At 37.1% G+C, this 23,760-nt stretch overlaps 1 protein-coding gene across 1 annotated transcript in view; it reads left to right on the top strand.

Moving 5' to 3' along the window:
- Positions 1–20,805: 20,805 nt before the first annotated feature.
- LOC146001631 (sodium-driven chloride bicarbonate exchanger-like) overlaps positions 20,806–23,760 on the top strand; it is a 263,578-nt gene continuing 260,623 nt past the window's right edge. The window contains exon 1 of the mRNA XM_083139193.1: positions 20,806–20,980. Within this exon, the coding sequence (XP_082995319.1) occupies positions 20,946–20,980 (35 nt within the window). The 5' untranslated portion in view covers positions 20,806–20,945. The remainder of the gene's footprint in view (positions 20,981–23,760) is intronic.

Below are 23,760 nucleotides of genomic sequence, written 5' to 3'. Positions count from 1 at the left end.
CACGCTAGCTGCAATAGCGCCCTCTGTAGCCACTGGCAACGACATCTACTGAGGTAACCGCACTCCGTTCTTATCATTTTGCAACGCTCTTTTGACTTCGGCCTTGCCTGCTGTTACACATACACGTCTCCCTGAACAGTACTACGTTTATCATAACACGCTTTCCTCTGTGTGCCAGTTTGCATCACTTTCCTTTCCTTTTCAGTCTTTTCATTATATTTAATTTTGACGCGCTGTGGTGAATTTACATTGTTTCATATAAATTAATATTACCACGTCCTGATTTTATAATTAAATTAATTGTGCATATGAGCAATTTTTAATTGAAATGTTTGAACACGAATTTTATTTAGTACTTGTTTAAAATATAATTTCTATAATTTCGGATATTTTTAAGTGTGTCCAAAGAATCAATGTAGTTATGAAAAGTTAGATTAGTTGGTTCATTGGAACAACCAGGGACATAGAAACCCACAATAAACTGTGCACAATCAATTATTTTTATCTGGCACGGGGCACCCTGTAGCCCTGGGCCTCGGGAGAGTGCCCGAGTTGCCTCTCGCCGGGTCCGCTTTGCCCTAATTGCGAACACATGAAACTGAGAAATATTTCCACGTCCTAATTGCGAACACATAGAACTGAAAACCTGTTTTTAAAAACAAAACAGGTAAGGGTAAGACATGTGAATTCTGTTCTTAGCCAGCACCAAAGGAAGAAAGACTTTGAAGACCAAAACACATTTTTTTTTATGGATGAAACGTTCAAAGGCTATGCTAGCAAGTTTTCTTGTACATACGAGTATATCATATATGCAGACTTGGGAAGTACGAATTTAGAAGCAAATGTTGTTGTACCTCTTGCCTTTGCGTTTCCACCAGACAAGAAGAAAGACATTTATTTGCGATTGTTTCGATTAATCTTGAGAGAAATATCAGAGTGGAACCCTGAAACGGTGAACATTGACTTCGAGGCTGCTGCTATTTCTGATTTAAAAGAGGTTGTAGTTGTAACCAAGATTAACATTCACGGTTGTTTTCCACATTGCACAAAGTCTTTGGAGGAAAGTTCAAGAAATTCGCATGAACATATCTTACGATGAAGATGAAGAAATAAAGAGGAGCATCCGTATGTGAGCGTCTTTAGCTTTTTTAAACCTAGAAGATCTTGAAGAATGATGGCTTCGTATTTATGAGCAAGCTCCTCGTAATGAAAACCTTGTGAAGTTCGACTATTTTGTGGACCGGTGGCCCGAAAACCCCTTACTGCCAAAATATATGTGGAACTGTTTCAACAGGAGGCACTGGACAAATAATGCAGTGGAGGAATGGAATCATAAAATCAACAGCGAGCTTGGTAGGCCACGTCTAAGAGTGGCAGAGCTCATTTAATGCTGAGATGCTGAGGTAGAAAAGTCAAAGGATATAATTATGACAATGGAATTGAACCTGGTAGGTGTCAAGCGGAAGAAAATATATGTTTTGTTGGACGAGAGGATAGCAGGAAGCACCGACAAATACAAGGAGACTGGTGATATCCCTACCTTTTTTTTAAAGAACAATAGGCTTTAATCATGTCGAATTTTATGTTACAACTGACATACTTCAATTTCAGGTGAAACTCTTACACCACCAGTGACCCACAGACAACTGACCAGTCTCAAGTGTGGCACTGAGTTTCTTTTAAAATATAGTTAAAAGGACTCAGGAAATTGAGAGAAAGTTGTAGGTCACAAGGCCGAAAAATGTGTTCACAATTAGGACGAACCCCTTCGAGTGTATTCCTGTTCAGGCAGGAAGTGTTCGCAATCTTTACCGTTCTGCATAATGTACCTTTATTTTTCAAAGTACCAAGGGTAAAAAATGCGATAGAGATAAAATTTGATCCTACATTGATACTTTCTCTAAATTCGTAAAAAAATATCATCGTTAATAATAATTGCTATTGAACTGTTGTGGAATAAACACTTACGATTCAACTTATGCTGCAAGTTAATCTTGTAAAAGTTAGGTTGAGGAAAGGGCTTGTAAGATTGGAATTTGGTATTAAATAAACTTTCCAACTTTGGAAACTGAATTCAGGTGTGTAACTTGAATACATTTTTAATTCTCTAGAAATCTGGTAAATATTTGGTTTCACAAGTTTGACTGGTTTGGTTGAATGTTAAGCTTACATTTTTTTTAAAACCATGTTTCATATTAAAAATTTTACATCAAGCAAAGAGAGAAAGTGTACACATACTAATGCAGCAAACGTACTAGCCTAACCTATTCGAAATACCTGGATGCTAAGAACACAGTGGCGTAGCAGCCGCCCCCGCAAAGCGCGGGGGGGGGGGGCGAGCTGTAGGGGCCCCGCTATGTTCTGTCATCCTGAAATTTTATATAATCCCAGAAATTCAGCAGTTACAGTCGATTATTTAAAAAATGAATTTACGAAACAGAAAGTTGGTTCCCAGTAAAATATTGACGACGTCTGCGATAATAAGCAGAGGGGCCCGGGCAACTTGACATTATGAGTCTCCTCCGAAATTCAAAGTTAAGTTACTTGCTCATAGATGGCAAATGATAGGAAGCTTCTCTCATCTCATACCTTTATACCTACGTGGTCTTCGTAATAGTAGCAGGTCCTTAGCTAGAATTGATCTCCATGGGGGGCTCACGGGTTATCAGGGGGGAGCTTTGTAAATCATTTCAAAATATTGACAGAATTAAATGAAGATGTGTGTGTGTGGAGGGGTCATTAACTTATATAAAATTTATAAATATCAGGCAGATACTACATTTTTCTACATCTTTTAAATCATCTCTTAAAGTGTTAATTGATTGATACTGAAATCACGCCTTACAGTAGAGGTTCTGTGACTGTTTTCAAATTGTAAAATGTATAATCACTTCTTGTGTAAAAGAAAAAGAAAGAAATGTTATAGCATACTGTTTTGTTGCTTAGCAACCAGTTGTAAGAAACAAGTGAAAGGAGATAACAAGAACGTTTTTGCATATAGTTCGAATCATAGTAATTGGTGCATAATTAATGTATTTATTCAGTGCAAATAATAAGTATACTCATCAGAGAACAGTGTTGTGATTTTGAACTATATACATTATTGTTATTTCATAATTTGCTGTGAAGTAGAACAGTTATTTACTGAATATAATGTAAAATGCTCAAGCCTCTACGACACTAGCAAAAAGTGGCGACCGTCTGACAGGACTCTGAACTTAAGTAGTTCTTCGGATAAATGATGTCAAATATAATCTCATAGGTCTGGGATTGATTTAAGTATGTGTAAGTTTTTTTTCGTTAATGAAAAATGTCTTCCAGAGATTCATCTAAATCTCGTAGCAGAAAGAAGACTGCTATGCAATACGAGGGCACATATCTAGCAACGTTTATAAACGTTCAAGGTCAAGAAGTTAATTCTGATGATAAGACTGATACCAGTACTCGCAAGGTGGAATGTTGTGGTGATACGAAAGCTGACATCAGATTTGTTCAGTGCTATAAATGTCTTTCATGGTTTCACTTTTCTTGTCTTAAGTTGTCAGTTGTTCATTGGTCTATTTATTCTACTACGGTAGAGAATTACTTTTGTAAATGTTGTGAACCTAGTTATAATCCATATGAATTGTCAGCTTACAAAGAGAGTATTAGACCTAATTTTAACGATCTGCTAGAAACAATCAAGAACATTCAGTTCGTAGTAGTTAATTCTAGTAAAGAATTAAAATCTCAGCTTGAAGATTCTAACAAAGAATTAAAATCTCAGCTTGAAGATTCCAACAAAGAATTAAAATCTCAGCTTGAAGATTCTAACAAAGAATTAAAATATCAGCTTGAAGCTTCCAACGAAGAGTTGAAATCCAAAATTGAAGCTTCCAATGTCGAATTACAGTCTAAAATTGAATCTATGAATTTTGATTTTAAGCAGGTTAATAACCGTATAGACATGTTGGCTTCTGATGTAGCAATAAGAATCGAATCTTTAGCAGAAACGTGTGTAAGTTCAAATGCAGAATTAAACCAGAAGTTGCAAGAAAGCATGCAAAATTACGACTGTAAAATATCAGACATTCTTAGTATACAAGATCTTCGTGAGAAACAAATAAATGACATTGAAGGTTCTTTACAACGTGCAAAAGACGATAATAGTAGCGGCTCGTGCCTAAAATAACAGGTGAAGAAGTACATTTATAGGCAATGAAAAACAAATAGTAAGTTGAACTGAATCATGTTTGACTCACCTACGTTTTGTAGATCAAATCGATCCTTCTATCTTTTAGGGCTGCAAATCTATCGATAATGTCTTCATGGAAGGGGTGACGTTCAATAAGTTCGTTCAAGAGCTCCTTTTGGATTGAAACGTTCGCCAAAGATGAAAGTCGGTTCTGTGATGTAGCGCTTTTTGAGTAGGTTTTTATTCTCTTGAGGCACGAGAAACTCCTTTCCACTGATGCACTGGTTGAGGGTATTGTTTCGACCAGGGAGAAGAGTTTGTAAGTTTCCTCGAATACATCTCGATTTGCCCCCAAAGAATGAAGAACTTCTTCAGGTGTGCAATTTTTGTACTTTAAATGATCATTGTAAAAAAGAGACAGCTCATTTTTAAGGCGCTGAGGCTTATTGAATATTTGGGGATAACACTGTTGTAGCTGGCATAGTGCATCGGAGGGGAAATTAATGGAATGTGTCTGAAATTTCGATGTGTCTACATGACAGAGGAACTTCAATTTGTCACAGTCTTGAAACCGAACACTTATTTGCATCAAAATATTATCAAGTATTTCAAAGTAAAGGATTCTATAATTAAGGAAAACTTCTGATTGTTCTCTTCCGGTAGTCACACTCGTGAGTTTGGCTGTGTTTTCAAACAATGTACCGAAATATTGTTCGTTCCTTCTTGCCGTTAGAATATCAGTCGTACTCTTGATTTTAGCCACGCAGAAACTGATGTCCAACGATCTTTTCTGAAGAACATCGAAAAGAACGTCAGTCATACTAAAAATGTCATTGAAAACTACGGCCAGGAAAGTGAACTGAAAACTGTTCATTTCATGAAGAAAACCTTTGCTTGATCGAATGGCCTTTTCATCAGATTCTGGATCGTCCATAATTATTTCAAATACATGTTTCAGCCTGTCCCAGTCTTCAATGATCACACGAATGAGTCTGGAATGGGAACTCCACCTCGTCTCAGTTAAAGTTGGAATTCTTTTGGCCAAAACTGAATCAAGAACATGCGTTCGTTTGGCAGATTTGTGAAAAAAATTTGGAAAACCACTGATACTCGCAAAAAATATGCGGCATTTTGAATTGCTATTGCAACTTTGTTTCAGAACTATATTTAGCCGATGGGCTAAACAATGGACAAACATTGCTTGAGGTGCTTTATCCTTAATTCTTTTCTGCAGTCCGTTTAAGTGCCCTGACATTACACTTGCCCCATCGTAGCATTGCGCAACTAATTTACGTTCATAATCAAACTCTTTCAATACACCGTCTAACAAATGAAAGAGTGTTTCTGCAGACCTATCAGCACTTACGTCAAAAAAACCTAAAAATCGTTCAACCAGTTTCCCCTCTTCATTAACATATCTCACAATAATGGAGCACTGTGATATCTGGCAAATATCTGTGGTGTCATCCACTTGAACAGAAAAAAAAACTGAAGCTTTAATTTCATTCCTAACATATTCCTGTAAGTACTCAGAAATGCATGCAATGAGTTCTTAGAGTCACCACTGAACACATTTTTTATTTTCTTGTAATGGTTCTGTATTTCTAACGAACTTCTCGATATTAATAATGCAACAAGTTCCTTGAAATTCCCACGATTAAGCGAAGACACGCTTTCGTCGTGACCCCTGAACGCAAGTTCTTGTTTACATAAATACAGCGTTGCGTCAACTATTAATTGTAGGAAAAGCCTATTTAATCTTACATTTTCATTGAACCGTACATTTAAAAGCCTACTATTTTCTTGAAGGGCATCTGCTATGGTATTCCTGTTTTTTTCAAAAACTTTGAATTGTAATTTACACTTTAAATGTTCCACCGAATCATTGTGCTTATGCAGAGAACGCGTTACATTGACAAAATCGTTATACCCTTCTTTATTCCACACATTGTATTTGTTACTAAACAGTAAACAAAGCCAGCAGAACAACGATTGCAAATATCGACTACTACACAACCAAGGAAAGTCGACAAACCAGGAACTTTTAAATTTAATATTGTACGATTTCCCTGCCTTTTTGTTCTCTCGCTTAACTGATATTTGAAGAATGTCAGTGGGCCGCCCACAATTTAAAACGTCTTTTTTGTCTTCATCCGTCCATCTGGAAAATGGTGTCTGCAACAAATTACACACTAAGTCATTTACTGGGTTCATTGTAGAAACCACAGCTCAACACATGAACACAACACACGATAGGAAACGCGAAACACACACGCGGAACAAGATCTCGCGAGAACGCAAAGATTTTGCCACAATCACTGGATGCAATGTTTCCTCCGACGAGAGAACTGCTTCACGTAGAAGGCGACACCCGTTCAAGGCCAACGCTAGGTGACGTCACCGTTGCCATGACAACCCGCTAAGTTTTCCGCAACCTGGCGGCGTTTTCTCTTGGGTTGTTTTATGCTACGACGAACTCTTCACGTGCGTAGCGCCGAGCGGCGTATTATTGAGTATTATCGTGTGCGTTCTGCTGGGAAATAGTTTCATTTAACAAGCAAATGAAAAATGTCAATATTAATTTGAAAATTAGGTGAAAACATCTGCACTTGTTGCACTTGGCCAGCCGCCACTGGGATATAGGTAAACTCAAATGTGGAATTGATGATTGTTGTTCGCAAGTTGAAACATTCGATTCTAAGGTTTCACAGTGTTTCGAAATTGTTAATCAGTACGATAATAATTTGAAACAGCTTGCATTACGTGTTGATGTCATTGAGAATAATATGCACAAACCAGTTAATGTAAATTATGGTGGTGCTGATTGTGCTGTTACAGATACTTCTCATAACAAATATTCTAATACGAACTCTCAAGTTCATGGTACTGATAATGTTGCAAATCGCCAATCGAGAAGATTAAATGTAAGGCGCGATTCTAGAACTGGTCATAATCATGATTCTGGTTTGAGTGATTCAGATGGAAGTTCTATTAACTCTACGGATACTACTAAAGTAAAGACGTTTTATGTAAGGGAACCGCATCTTAAGCATGTAAGTTGGAAGCAAAATCGCAAACAATCTAGTTTACATAATGCTAGAAAGACGCAAGTAAATTCTAATTGCTCTTGTATGAATCGATCTAGTTGTATTTTAAACGAAAACAGAGTACAAACTGAGAATAACATTGATGTTTCCTCGAATAACGCATTTCCTGAAACAACATCAAATATGTTAGGTAGGCCAGAGGACTTCCGCAGTTTTGGAGGATATTGTAATTTGAATTACACAAACTATCCTTGCACTTGGTGTTCCGGTTCTACTAATTATACTCAAATTCATCCAGACATGTCTAATAACAGAGCTTCAAGAATGAATAATACACAGAGAGCATTTAATTCTCATAATGATAACGATGAGTCTAGAAGGAAGCTGTTTAATCGTTCTTACCCTTGCACATATTTTGCTGGTAATCAACAGTCACCAAACATTCATGATAGTGCATTTGTGAATGGAATAGAAAATTGTAATGTTACACATAATTTTCAAGAAGATTGTAATGCAAAACCGAACTCTAATTCTTTGCTCTTGTACATGAGGAAAGATAGACATTTGAAGTTAATTCTTTATTACCAAAGTTCTCAGGTCGAGTTGAAACGCAATCTGCAAGAGAATACTTGGAACAATTAAACTCAACGTTAGATCTGATAGGAGTGCCTGATGATAAACGATTGCAGAGCATTCAGAATTGTTTTACAAATCGAGCAGCTTATTGGTTTAGAACACACAAAAGATATTTCTGTTCTTACACTGATTTCGAAAGTAAGTTTATTCAGCAGTTTGCTTCGCCTGAAATGTTACAGTCACAGTTAGCTGTTTTAAGGAATCAAAAATACGACCAAAATGCACATGGAAGTTTAGAAACCTTTGCACTAAAAACACATTCAACATATTGTAATTTAGTGAACAATCCGAATGATGTTGATGTTATACAATTGATAATGAGCCAGTTGCCTGATAATGTTGCTAACAATATCGCTTGTCATAGTGTTCAGACGATGGATCAGCTTACAAATATGCTTCGTAAATTAGATGTTATTAGAACTAGTAGGAAAGGACTTATGTATTTACCTGAAGATTTAGATTGCGACAAGTCTAACAAAGGTCTTAAGAAGAATGAATATCAAAGATTAAATGTACGACAAGTAAATATTTGACAAACAAGAAGTACTAGTTCTTCTTCTACTCAAACTTTGCCTTCTGATAATTTGGGTGCCTCTGTTGAAAATAGTTCAGACAATGTAAATCAATGTATGAGTTCAAGATATAATGCAAGTAATGCTACTAATTTTGGAAATTTCCGACGAAATAGAAATCAGATGTTTCCTAGGAATTTTTACAATACTGGCAGGTTTTACCGTAATAATAAGAGAAATATCCCGAATGATAATTCCAGACAAGATAATGGTCTTAATTTTAGACAGCCTAATTACAGATTTTCTAGGAATGGTTACTTTAATAGTAACAGATCTTTGTTTCCCTCTGTTTACGAAAACTGTCCACCACAAAATCGAGATGTGCCAGTGGTGATTAATACAATGAGGAATCAGCCCAGCAATATGCAAAGTAATATAATGACGAGTACATCTAATACTGGTGTAAATCCTAATTTGACTCAAAATCCAACTTCTGGTGTTCAGTCTTTACAATTTAATGATGCTAGGCAACAGCAGTTGGAAAGGCAGTCTACTTTAAATTAAAGTGGCAGTCGGAAGAGCCTCTTTCCCTCTGCACTACCTACAAGAGGCACAAGGAAGAGTCAAATTATTTATTTAATGTTTGTGATGCTATGCAATTTTCGAATGAAAATGCATTAAGTAACTTGCAAATTATTTTTTTGTTAGAATGGTTTGAGGAAGAACCTGACTGGGTTATTAACGATGAAGATATTCCTGTACCTTTAACAGAACTTCCAATTGTACATGGAATTATATGTCAATTGCCTATCATTTGTATAATAGATTGTGGTAGTGAAGCAAATGTTATGAATTATGAGGTTTGGTGTAAGATATCATCATGTATTGGTAATCTTACGTTGGACAAGGTGGATGACATTAGACTATCTGGATTTGCTGGAAATAAAAATTGCAAAATTGTCGGTTGTAAGACGATAAATATTCAGATTGACTGCGAATACTTTCCAATGGAATTTTTCATTTTAAAAGAACTTAATGCAGATATTATTTTAGGTGTTCCTTTCTTACGAAAGTACAAAGCAATTGTGGATTTTAGGAATCAGAATAAAGTTTAATAACTTCATCAGGAAAGCAAGTGTGTACAACATTAGATAATAAAAATTCTAGTACGATAAGTGTTGAATCTGACAAGCTTGTATCTGATGTGAAGCATGATACTGACATAACTGAGAATGAATTCCAGTCATGTAGAATGTTAAAATATGTACATATGTTAGATATTGAAACAAATTATATGCCTTCCCAGATGGATATTCACGAGAAAGTATTTGCAATTGAAGATATCGGTGACTCACAGAAACGTGATTTATTTTCACTCTTATGGAATTATCACGAACAATTTTCTGACAAACCAAGACATGCCAAGGTACAACCATATAAGATACAGTTAGACAGTAACGTACCTATTGCCACGGCACCTTATCCTATACCAATTTCTAGGAGAAAGAATTTAGAAGAAGAACTCGCCAAATGGGAAAGTTGGGGTATCATATATCAAGAATCTTCCCCATATTTAAATCCTCTACACATTGTGCCAAAACAAGGTGGTTTATGGAGACCAGTAGTGGATTTTAGAAATTTGAATAAGCATGTCATCAGTCCTCAAGTTAGAGTTGAACCAATTCATGAAATGTTACAACGATTTTGGGATCAAAATATTTCTCTTCTATTGATTTATCGTGTGGCTATTTACAGATCACATTAACTCCAGAATCACATCTTTATACTGCTTTCTCATATCGTGGTAGACAATATTTATTTCGATATCTTCCCTTTGGCATACGATCTGCTGTGTCCATTTTTCAAGACAGGATGAACAAAATTTTCACGAGAGAATTCAACAACTTTGTTGTTTGCTATTTAGACGATCTCTTGATCTTTAGTAAAACTTGGCAGGAGCATTTAACACAACTGGAAGCTGTTCTGCAAAAATTGAAAGATGTTAATATGTCCATCAAGTTTTCAAAGTGCAAATTTGCTTCTAAAGAAATTGCTTTTCTTGGACATATTGTTTCTGGAAATGAAATTAAGGTAGATAGTAGCAAGCATTCTGCTATAATAAATTTTCCAACACCAAATAACAAAAGGTCACTTCGAAAATTCTTGGGTTTAGTTAACTGGAGAAGAAAATTCGTGAATAAATTTGCAGAAGTTGCCCATCCACTTTATGAACTTCTAAAGTCGAATATTCTCTGGACGTGGAAGGAAGTGCATGTAGAAGCTTTTGAAAGGTTACGTGATTTGGTTATATCTCCAGAAGCTTTAGCACAGCCTAATTTTTCTAAACCTTTTAACATAAATGTAGATGGTTCAAAGAAAGGTATTGGAGGTGTTTTATGGCAAAATGGAGAGACACCAGAAGATAACTCCAGGATTATTCAATATGCAAGTAGAGTTCTTCGTGGTAATGAGTTATCTTACAGTACACATGAAATCGAATGTTTAGCAATTATTTTTCTTTTGAGAAATTTTATATTTATGTAGCCGGAACTAAAATTAATTTGTTCACAGATCACAAATCTCTTTCTTGGTTGGAGTCAGCAAGAACTTTAAATCCACGTTTAAATAGATGGTGTTTAAAACTGCAAGGTTTTGATTATGATATCCACCATGTTTCTGGAGTAAACAATCAAGCGGCTGACACATTAAGTCGATATCCCGACACTACTACAGGAAATATTTCTTTATCCGAGTTGTTTATTAATAACTTAAAATTGGATATTATTGAAGAAGATTCTTTGGAATTCTGGAAGGAGTCTCAACATCGCGACGCATATTGTAGTGCTTTAATTCAGAAGATAGAGAACGGAAATCTTTCCAAGTCTTGTAAGACTCAGTATGCTTTCCAAGATAGCATTTTATTTTTAAAATGTGTTTCTCAAGATAATTGGAGATTAGTTGTGCCAGTTTCATTAATACCGAAAATCTTACATAAACTGCATGATATGCAAGGACATTTTGGATATACAAAGGTTTTCAGTAAATGTAAAATTATATTATTGGCCAAAGATGAACTTCAGTATTAAACAGTATTTGAATAATTGTTTAACTTGCGCCAGAACTAAACAAGCTGTTTTGAAAAATGAAAAGGATGATTTACACGTTTATTCTACCAGTCCACATTATTTGATTTCAGTTGATTTGATAGGACCACTTCCGAAATCTCAAGGTTACACATTTATATTGACTGTAATAGATGTAATGTCTAAGTTTCTTATGGCATATCCTTTAAGGAAAGCAACATCTAGAGAAGTAATTAATAATGTAAAAAATTATATTATTGGCCAAAGATGAACTTCAGTATTAAACAGTATTTGAATAATTGTTTAACTTGCGCCAGAACTAAACAAGCTGTTTTGAAAAATTAAAAGGATGATTTACACGTTTATTCTACCAGTCCACATTATTTGCTTTCAGTTGATTTGATAGGACCACTTCCGAAATCTCAAGGTTACACATTTATATTGACTGTAATAGATGTAATGTCTAAGTTTCTTATGGCATATCCTTTAAGGAAAGCAACATCTAGAGAAGTAATTAATAAATTTAAACTGCAATATTTTTATCATTATCCTGTATGTAATAGTCTACTGTCTGATAATGGTTCGCAATTCAAGTCACAAGAATGGAAAACTTTTGTGGAAGAATTTAAAATAAGGCATATCACAACTTCAGTTTATTCTCCGTTTGCCAATCCTATTGAACGATACAACAAGGAGTTAATTAGATTATTAAGACTGTACATAAGCAAAAATCATGAACATTGGTCAAAATATTTAAGTTTTGTTTTAGGATTATTAAATAACTCCGTATCTGAAGTAACGGGATACACTCCAAATGAATTATTTTTGCATCATGAAATAAGAGATCCTGTTTTAAACCAAATTGATTAGCCTAAGACATTGAAAGCAGTTCCTTGGAAATATAAATGTTTAATTGCCAAATCTCGTTTGAAGGAAAAATATAAAATCAAGCCTAAGGGAACTAGTGATAGATACACAAGGATAGAGACAAATGATATAGTATTAGTCAATTTATGGACTTGTGGCTTGGTCCATATTTAGTTAAAGAAACCAATGGTAACTGTTGTGAACTGTTATCGTTGGATGGAAAGGGAACTGTACAAACACATAATGTATCCAATTTAAAGAAATTCAATTGTAGTCAGGAAAGGAAGGACGAATTATGTAAACTTAAGTAATTTCAAAAGATTTCAACAGCCTTTTATTAAGAAATGTTAATATGTTTTAAATAATTATGATACGTTTTAAACATTTTCTGTGTTAATTAATGACAATATGTATGTCATGAGAAAGTTTGTTTTCTTTGTAATTTTTCATGTTATCTAAAAAAATTTAAAACTAATGTTCTAAAATTTTTCTCCGTAGGAGGGAGAATGTTGTGACTGTTTTCAAATTGTAAAATGTATAATCACTTCTTGTGTAAAAGAAAAAGAAAGAAATGTTATAGCATACTGTTTTGTTGCTTAGCAACCAGTTGTAAGAAACAAGTGAAAGGAGATAACAAGAACGTTTTTGCATATAGTTCGAATCATAGTAATTGGTGCATAATTAATGTATTTATTCAGTGCAAATAATAAGTATACTCATCAGAGAACAGTGTTGTGATTTTGAACTATATACATTATTGTTATTTCATAATTTGCTGTGAAGTAGAACAGTTATTTACTGAATATAATGTAAAATGCTCAAGCCTCTACGACACTAGCAGTTCCCAAAGGTTTTCGTTTCACAGCGCCCCCTAGTGTTTCAAGATTCTTCCGCGGCGCCCTAGTCAGAATGTGGGCTTATCTTGCACTTGCAACGCCCAATTAGTGTGGTTAGGTTGCTTGCCTTAGTTAAAGAAATATACACATATTTCAAATTCAGAAACATTTACATGTAAAAAGTACTAAATAAGCAAATATTTGGAACAATATAATTATTTCAGTGAAAATAATGTAAGATTTGGCGGCGCCCCTAAAACAGAGCCACGGCACACCATGGTGCCGCGGTGAACACTTCGGGGACCAATGCACACTCAATACTACTTTAGATTATATAGATACACACACAAAAAAGCCAATATTCAATCACATTGCCTACAGTACATTTCACCCCCGGTCGAAGCAATGACACTCCCCTTCGTTCCCAAAACTTGGAGCTGTTGATCTTTGATGCAGATGCGAAGGGAATTTGCATGATGACATCAAACTAAAGTTACTGATTTCTGTCTAAATGGAAGGTCACAACAGGGACAGTGAAGGTACAGATAAAGAAGCCCCCTATGAAATAACCTACAAAGTCTAGATAATCTTCTAAATATTTGCAGCTACTTACACTTTTCCTCATAAACAAGATGAGCGAATGTAATAGCTGCTGTTCATGTTCTGTGCATTTATCATTAAAGTTGTGAGCTGTCTACATTTTCACTCTTCACTGAAAACAAATTAGACAAAATAGTTTTACCTAATGTCAAGGGGGGCTGATGGTAGTGCCAGGGGGGCTGACGGCAGGTCCAGGGGGGCTGAGCCTCCCCTGGCCCATGCCTGGCTACGAGCCTAAATAGTAGTGTAGTACAGTTGTGAATCGAGTAGAAAGATTCAGTTGCTCAACCAGTCGATGCCTTTGTTACACAATACCTAAACAAGCAAACTTGATAATTTATGACATTTTTATTACCAGTATTACGTGATATTTAAAATGTAACTTCCCACCAAATATTTTCAAGACCCCCCCTCCCCCAAGCCTCAGTATGAGATTGAAATAAGATCTGAGATAAATTTCCCACATTGTTCAGACCTATTACGTTTTACTTCAAAGGGGCCCAAAAACTCAGGATGTTGAGCCCAGGGGCAATTTTCCCTTTGCCCTTAGGTCCAGTAGCCCCAATTTCGCCACGCAAGGTATACAAAGTATACAGTGCTCGAAGTGCTCCAATCCCTCCAATAGGCATTTCATGTAGTGACAAATTTTCAGTGAATAAAGTCCAGTCGCTGTTTAATTTCCTATCTCTGAAGACTTGAGTCCTCCTCTATTTCTTAGCAGCAGATTGCAATTGACCCGAAGATATTAGGTCACCATTGACAATGTAGAGGTCCAGTTCAATTCCCGTAACTGAAATGATAAGTTTCCTTGAGTATATAACTCAGTATTAGTATTAGAAGCGTAATGTGAGCGGCTCTTACGTTGAATCTTGGCCTGGCAGCCAGAGGATGGCTTTTTGGGCTGAAGGTGCATCAACCTCTGAGTCCAAAAAAGGAGTGTTTACTAGCCTTTAAACAATTTATACCCAAACGGTATTTTTAAATATATGTGTATTATATGTAACCTACATTAAAGAAAAGACGCTTCGAACAAAAAATACAAAGGATCACGAACAAAATAGTTGGCTATGTGAAGCCTCCACCCTCCTTAAAAAAATAATCTTGGCCTTGCCACCGCGTTGAAGTAAGAGAAAATATTTCTAATTTTTTCATCCAGTTATTTATCAGAGATTCAGACCACCCTGATTTAGTTTCGACAAACTACTAAACTGATATATAGCCTAAGTCGATGTCGAAAAATGGGAAGAAAGAGTTAATTCATTTTACAACTTGGGGGGATGTTGCTAACTATTGTGCGTCTGTCCCGCTCTGGCATCATCTCGATGTTTATTTTTTCCACTGAGGGGGGGGGGGGCTAATATTTTACTTGCGGGGGGGCCCAGAGAACTGCGCTACGCCACTGTAAGAACACTAACCTTAAATCATCTAACAGTAATGAAAGTGTATGAAAATGGATAATGGGAAAATGGGAATATTAATGCAAGCGACTTACTTTAATTAAGAAGTCAAAGCAAAAAGCTGGAGAACGCAATAAACCTCATGATCTATCATGAGAATATTGTTACAAGAAATTCGTATTCTAAAATCCTTATAATTATATCCCTTTTCGGTAGACAAGCTAGATATGATAAAAATCAAGAGACAAGTTGTTTTTCAGGATACGGCGTAAGTTTTAGGAATATCAGCGTGTATTTCATTCATCCCTAACAAGAACAATTTACTTGTAACTGTACCTGGACATGTATTGAAATCGTACCATCGTATTTATATTGCCCCTTGTACTTGGGATATTTAGAACAGGTTGAGATAAAATCTCGCTCTCCTACTTTTATAGAGAGTATAAATTTAAATAAAGCAAATAGGTTACATGAAATCACAATGACTGACTGTGCAAGTGTACGAAACGAATCGTTATTTAGATTCTTTATAAACTAGTAAATTTTCACTTTAGCAACTTGTCTACAGATTTTCGTTCTACATTTCCAATTACTTTAAATGCTGGTGACACAAGTACACATTTTTTAATAGTTCACTAACTACATCGCAATAATCATAAAGATTTCTTCCTGTCTTTGATAGAAATAACCGACAAAGAGAAAACATAACATCCATTACTGAGTACAAAGGTATACAATTATCCACAATGTATTTGTGAAATAGGTTATTAGAATTGAACGAAGTCGTAAAATTCCATTGATGTACGTACATTATATTTCTTTCACGTGATGTATATCATGAAGATCGTAATTTTTTTAAGCGAAACATAGCTTGAAGAAGTAAGTGAATACTCCTCTACTGTGGCTAGATAGTAAATTAGATATTTGAGACGTGAATTTTGAACTTCGAACTAAAAAAATTCAGACAACATATGAGCAATAATACAAACATATGAATAACTATCAACATTTTTTCGTGTTAATTAAAATAATATAATTAGTAGTTAGTACGGCATCTGTGTAATTAATATTACCATACACAAATTCTTAAATGAACACACTTTTTTTTTACTAACGTGTAATTAAATGTTGTATTACATATAAACGCATACATTTACTTGTAACTGATCAGGACATAACTATGTTTAATTTGCGATAATAATTATTATTCTTAATGTGAAATAAATACATTTACGGGAACTCTTTTTAGAACAACTAAAAAAAAGGTAAAGTGTTCCCCTGTGCTTAGCACCACGCCATGAAGGCGTATAGGGGGTGTTGGGGGTAACGCCCCACACTTTCTTGATCCGGTCGTGAGTGGGCGTGATGTGATGTGACCGCCTTAACCCCCCTGGGTTTCCCCCAGGTACCCATGTTATTCGACGCTGGGTGGACCTCGGGCCCGCTTCCAACGTTAGAAAAACTCGCTCATTCAAATACATGTATTTCCCCAAAACACACGACTAATCTTTTGACGTCATCAGGTTGCGGCCCGTATACGGAGTATACACGAAGTATACGCATCTCGGATGCCCCGATGTGACCCGTATCACTATCACATCGGTGTGAAACTTGTGCCGCATGTCGCTTCGGTCTGAAACTACCTTAGACCTTATAAAAAAACCGCGTTTGTTACAACCTGTCCCGGTTCCCGCGCTAGCTGATCGCTGGCTTTTCTCCGAGCTGGGAAAAGTCAAAGCCAGGTAGCCAATTAAAATACGCAACGTCGCAACAGCGTCTACGTAAGCGCCTCTCTTCTGGCTTCCATTCGCTCCTCGCTGCCCAGCAGACGATTTTTTCCTCGTTTCTCATTGGCACCGAAACTGTCGAGCGATCGCTAGCGCGGGAAAGGGGACAGGTTCTAACAAACGCGGTATAGGATCTGCTGTGAACTATCTTCCCGTTACATAGCGGGCGTGTAAGGGGTAACCTGAGAAGGCACCCAAAAGGAACAGAGTTGCAGACCACTGGAAACGATATATGCTTGCATTTTGTTTCAAGCGAAGAGACAATCACAAACACACACGAAGGACACAGACAGCTCGAGCCTCACATCCACAGAGGGATTATACTGCCTGTGAGTCAAGACACCAGAACTTCGTTAGTCTGCAAAATGCAGTCCAGGGTGTGTTGTACGGAAGTGAAGTTGGCATTTGAATGTCATCAGGAAAGGTCTCTCCGGTATACATTAAGAGTAAATGAAAATGTGTTTGGTTTAGTGAAGTGAAGAGACCTATACCATAAAGGAAAAGAATCACCTTAATCTGTAGGGCCCTACCTCCTTATTCCGCATATGCCTTCATGGCACAGGAATAGTTTTACTTTTTAATCTGCTTACTTTCAGAAGCGCAACCACGAATTTTTGTCTGGGGGGGGGGGCAAGTACCAGGATAAACGTACCAATAATAATAATAATAATAATAATAATAACGTTACTAATAATGTTATAACGTTATTATTATTATATTTATCGTTATTATCGATTTGCTTTATTTTACTTCGCTTCTTTTGCCACTTTTGGCTAATTTGCGAAGATGGGGATGAGTGATGACATGATGAAAATGATGAATGGATACTCGCAAACATCCATGCCCAAGCCTGGATTCGAACCCAGGACCAACATTATTATTACTATTAGTAGTGGTAGTATCAAATACGTTATTATCGCAAAAAGGGGGTAGAAGTTTGTGCTAAAGCATTTGTGTTCCAAAAAAAGGTTTTGAATATTTTTTTAACACGTTCAATTTCACATTAATAACGGAAAACAAGTACATAAAGTATTTTTGAAAGACACAAAAAGCTTGATAAATGCATTCCAAATATAATTATTTTTTACATTATCATAACTTTCATGCACGATATACGTATGTTTCACATATATGCAACGCGGAGTGACGTGGACACTAAATTGTGTACGTATTCGAAGTTTCTTTAATAAATATTATATAGCCTACAGCATATATTATTTAAATACATTACACAACCAATTCATCCATCTCACAATAAATCAACAGCAAAAATTACATAAATTGTCTCTCAAATGTGCACGCTCCCTTTCCTGAAAACAATTGTTCATGTATTTAAAACATATCAATTAAGACAAGTGCTATTTCTCTGTCTGGTAATTTACAATGCATTACAGAGAATAATGATGTATTGCGAGCGAAGCGAGTAAGAAAATCTTTGGATCCAATTTTCTTGCAGGCTAAAATCAATATTAATTTAATAGGGCGCAAAAATTTTACGGAACGCAATGGCATTATATCATTTACAACTTTTTGTGCCTCCCCGATGGTGTAGTGGTAACATCGTGGTAACATCGTCGCCTTCTGATCAAGGGGTCCCGGATTCGATACCCGGTGGAGGCACATAGTGGTTCGGAACCCACTTTAAGCTATAGGCCCTGTCTCAATTAGCCTTCCTGTGCATAAAGTAGACTTAAAAAAAAATCAATCAATCAATTTTACAACTTTTTTTCATTTAGTATCGTTCGGCGCCCAGGGCCGTCTCCCGCCGTCCCCTAATGGTTCTGAACTTAATAAGACTAAGAAAAGGAGGCATTTTACGAAATTTTTAGGAAAAAGTATTTTTATTTGCATAAAATTTGAGGTTCTGGGCGGTAATTGTCCCCTGCAGGTACATTTGGCCGTCATTGTTTGCCCCCTAGAACTCATTTCTGACCAAGGTTGGGAAAGGGCAATGCCCTATGCCCCCCTGTGGTTGCGCCACTGTTTACTTTACAACGGGAGGTGTTCGCCCCGCATAACTTTGCCATGTGTGGTGAAAAATGTCCCAGTATTTGTTTCATTGTATTCCAACTGTGCAAATTATTTATCAAAATCTGGAAAATAAAATAATTCGTCGCCTCCCCCGCCATCAAGGTCCTCTAGGAAGAGAGGTCGCTTCTCGACTCCTTTTCTCCACCCTGGTAATGTTTTACTTGTCCGTCACCTAAAGTTCATTTCGTCCGTATCTCTTTCATTGCCCTACGCCTATCTATCGTCACCCTTTATCTTTCGTCGATACCTTATCATTCATCGCCCTCGTTGCTTTAATTTCAACTGTGCAAATTATTTACCAAAATCTGAAAAATAAGGCCATTGTAGGGCTGTCGCCCCAGCACACCTTCAAAGTCCTCGCGTTACCGCCTTGTTGTAGTACGCTCTTGTGTGTGTGTTTAAATGCCACCATGTGGGCGTGGGTTATATTTCGTTTCAACTGTGTGAATTATTTATCAATATATGAAAAAAGAGAATATGTGCCTTAGGCTGCCACACCCCTTAAACTGTCTCGGGGTGGGGGCGGTCAATCCCTCCGTCACTTTTAATCCGACCTTGCTTAATGCTCAGATAGGGTAATCGGGACTGGACCTACAGTATTAAAGTGGGATCGGAACCATTATGTACATTACCTAAACTGGTGGAGGCACACAGAGGTTCGGATCCTACTTTAAACTAGGTTCAGTCCCGATTAGCCTTTCTGTGCATAAAGTGGACTTAAACCAACAATTCAATTAGTCAACCCGGACCCCTTGATTACAAGATGACGTTACCGCTATGCCATCGGGGAGGCAGATAATGCAGTTCGAGGTGTGGAAATGTGGTGGGCAGTCTTCCAATATTTGTAATTGTGTATGGGGTCTATTTTGCCATATTATATTACAGGTTGTGGTCATGTTCACTCAACACCGTGTTTATCCATAACGTTGATCGGAAACCTACATAGAACTCACATTTTCGATGGATGGGAGAAGCTCAATAGCCAGTGTTTTATTCCCCTATATATTTTTAACCAAAGTCCGATTGGTTATTACTTTGGCACTAAATATGCAGCATGTATGTACTCTCCTATAAAATTGATCTTATCCCCTCCCCTCTCAGCCGTCCATAGAAAATTCTGGACAAATCCCTGCTCAACAACGATCCTAATTCTACAGTTCGAATATTCGCAACGTCTCCAGCCCCGAGATAAAATTCTGGGTGCAACACTGCTTAAGTTACAAATAGAATAGACTGAGTTTTATTTAGCAGGTGTATTTCGTCCTCGTGGCCGCTGTTACAACAAACCTTTGTCACAATAGTAAAAAAAGAATTAATTTTAATGATACAATGAAAATGTTTAATGCAACCCTTCGGCTGCTGTAGTGGTTCACTGTCGCCTTGTAATCCAGGGGTTTCGGGTTCGATTCCTGGCGGAGGCACGTTGCTCGGTGGTTTGCTTCAATCCCGATTAGCTTATCTGAGCATAAAGGATTTTTTTTAAAAAAAAACAACAATCAAATGTTTAATGAAAACAATGCCATGAAAATTAGAATATAATTCAGTTTTTCCGTCATCCAGTTAATTAACCAGTCATCCTCATTGCCGCAAATATCCAATTGAGGTAATAAACATTGGAAAGTTACTAGTTGTAGGAAGAAGCAGGACACGTTAGATGGCAACCTTGGTTTCCTTACAAGTGTGGATCTAATGACGTTACTGCTTGCCCTTTCCAAAGTTCCAACGCGTCATCGAGGAGACGTAAGCCCATTGGCTCAGTCCAGAGCTTCGCGGGAACTCTATGCCTGAAAGCCACACGTGGTGTGGATACCAGCTGACAGCTCCATTGGTGCGTGTGTCAGTTCGCGACGCGACTGTGCCGATTCCTTTGTGCAGGCCTTCGGCGTGCCAGCAGTGTGTTGAACATTGACATCTTTAGGAAACATCAGTGTCACCCATATTCTGTAGTGTAAACTAGGGGAACGCACACAGCACTATGGCTCCTACACTCAGCTGCATCAGAAAATCGAGGTACGTGTAATTCTCTTTCTTACATTACCAAGGGGGGCCAGAGGGAGCACTTTCCCCCGCTATACCTGAAAAAAGTTCGTGTAGTTGAAATTGTAGCTATATATTATTACAGAATTAATATTCTTTTCTATGATTTACAGGCTGTAAGTTACAGCAATTAACTGCCATGTCCAACAAAATAACAAGAGAACGTTGTCGCCAGACACATTAGAATCATGCTGACTGCAGTAACTAGGGGTGTGCGGGACCGAAAATTTTTGGACGGGACGGAATTAGGAAGTGCAATCCCGACATTCGGGACTGAAAAAAAATTCGGCCAGGAAATTTTCGGGATGAGATTTTTTTTTTAAATTTCCTGATGCGGTGAAAATCTCGAATTCTACGTTCTACGCCAAAGTATTATCAATTCAATTTAAATTTTATGATTTGTAATAATAATAATAATAATAATAATAATAAAAGGTAAAGTACGAGTATAAGTTTTTATGACTGAACAAGATGTGAAATTTTCCTCTGCTTCCCTGTGAAGAAATCCTGTAGGCGCCCTTGTGTATTACGGATTAGAGGATGCATGTTGACGTCATACGAAATAATCTTTAGGTCTAGCCACTGTCTGAGCACGATCTTGCCGCTTGTCATGGTTCGAGCTCCGGCTTGGGTCATGGATGTTCTACACTCAAGAGTGTCCTCACCCATCCTCAACGTCGCGGTGAGCCGAAAGGGATAGAAACGCGACGCAGAAGGAAATTTAAATACGAGGATGGTTTTGCAAATATTCCACGAATATTAGAGTATTGGGCCCAAGTTCCTTTTGTTTTATTGCAATTTCATCATGTTACGAATGGAATTTTTACATGGTTCGATTTCAATGTACGTCTGTTAACACATACTGCGGAGTTTTAGCGATTACGTAAGGTTTTGTTCAATGTATGCTTTCGTGGTTAGGTTTGGTTCCCTTAGCATTAAAATAACGTCCCTAAATGAATTCTACTAAGGTTCCGATTTACTTCTACAGTCATTCCCACGCTTCTACAATATTTACTGTCGCTTGTCGATCGAGAGTATCTGTCCATGAGAAGTGCGTAAGGTAATTTTCAAGTTGTTTTTTTTCAACATAAATAACTTTTTTTTCGAGTCCAAGCAGTGCTCATTACTTTAAGGAAGGTTCAAATTTCGTGTGACAATGATTTCCAAAATTCTACGATAATTAGTCTTTGTGCTAGGAGAAATCATAAAACAATCGAAACCGTTACCGTAGTTTTGACTTTGGGGGCGGAGCGCATAATTTTTTTTACATCAACCAGGTTAACGCTCATCATTACAGTTATTCCTCAGTAATCCGGCAGATATCAGACCAGAGGACTGCCGGATTAACGAAAACGCCGGATTAGTGGAGGTTCATTAAAAAAACGCATTTTAATAGCAAAACCTATGTTTATTGCACAAAATATGTACGTCGTAACTTGTTTTCCCTTTTACGCTCCCCACTCGCTCAACGCCGGATTACAGAGGAACCACTGTATTTTTGTTCTTGTTGTTCTTCGATGCTTTTTCTGCCTCTTAAGTTAATCTCGAGGAAGAGGACGAATGATGAGATGAAATGGGACAATACGCTGCTCTAACCAGAGTTCGAACCTGAGACCTCTGGCTTCGTTGCAGTGACCACTCCTCTAAGGAGCGGGCAACTTATAATAGTTCTTATTCGCAATTGTCTGGGTAACGAAATATTTGATAGTTTGCTTCAACAATAAGTTGCACAATACATTGATAAAGTTTTGTTAATAATATAACTTAAGAAATAACAAACAAGTTACTGCATGGTATTGTTGAAGTTCAAATCACAACAATGAGGTTCTTTTTTATTATTATTGTGGCTAGAGCAACTCTTGGTCATTCTCAGTGAGATGGACAGGGAGGTGTGCGTAATGCCTACGTCATGAGCAATACAATGCCTGTTGAAGCTCTTTGTTTGTAAATCCATTGGGAAGTTATTTTCAAATTGACACCTTTCGTTTTGGAAAAAAACACTTTGGCAGTGATTTGTCCACGCGCTCGCAACGCCTTCCCAAATTTTCTGCAACATCCATAACATTTTTCATTTTGGCACAGAATCTACTTTTACCCCGTCCCCCAGCGGCGTGCCCAAGACGGGGTTGGTGGGGGTCAAAACTAGCAGAAGAGACTTTGTGACGAACGGCTAGCGACAGCTATAGCAATTAGGAGATATACTTGTGAGCAGTGACTGTTATGACGTCAAGCTTCGACGTTAACAGCACTAAAACTAACCCGAAGCAATGACAGACAGAAATTGATTGCCGTCTACTCCTGCCCCTGCCCCTGCGTTGCCAACTTGCCAACATGTGCAACGTTCGTCAACATATCGTAGTTCATCTGTTAAGAAGGAAAGGTAGAGAGAAAGAAAGGATGAAAAAGTTGAGGAACAGGATGGAAAACGATGAGAAAAAGATGAAAGAGAAACAGAAAGGGAGAGAAATAAGTAAATCGGAAGATAGAGAGAAACGTAAAAGAATAAATAAATAGGTAGAAAACATAAGTGAGTGAAATAAACAACGAAGGAATACAGTAATTAGAGTAAAACTGGAGAGGAAAAAGAGAGAGAGAGAGATAAAAGCAGGAAGGGAGAAATAGAGAGAGAGAAATAAATAAACTGAGGGAAAAAGAGAGATATAAACACATGAAGGTAGAAATAAAGAGAGAGAAATAAATAAACAGGAAAAGAGAGAGACGGAATTAGACGAAAGAAAGAGAAAAAGAGGAGA

This window comes from Lepisma saccharinum, chromosome 17, assembly GCF_977018435.1.
Source record: "Lepisma saccharinum chromosome 17, izLepSacc3.1, whole genome shotgun sequence".
NCBI classification, from domain to species: domain Eukaryota; kingdom Metazoa; phylum Arthropoda; class Insecta; order Zygentoma; family Lepismatidae; genus Lepisma; species Lepisma saccharinum.
This window is presented reverse-complemented; position numbering and strand designations above follow the sequence as displayed.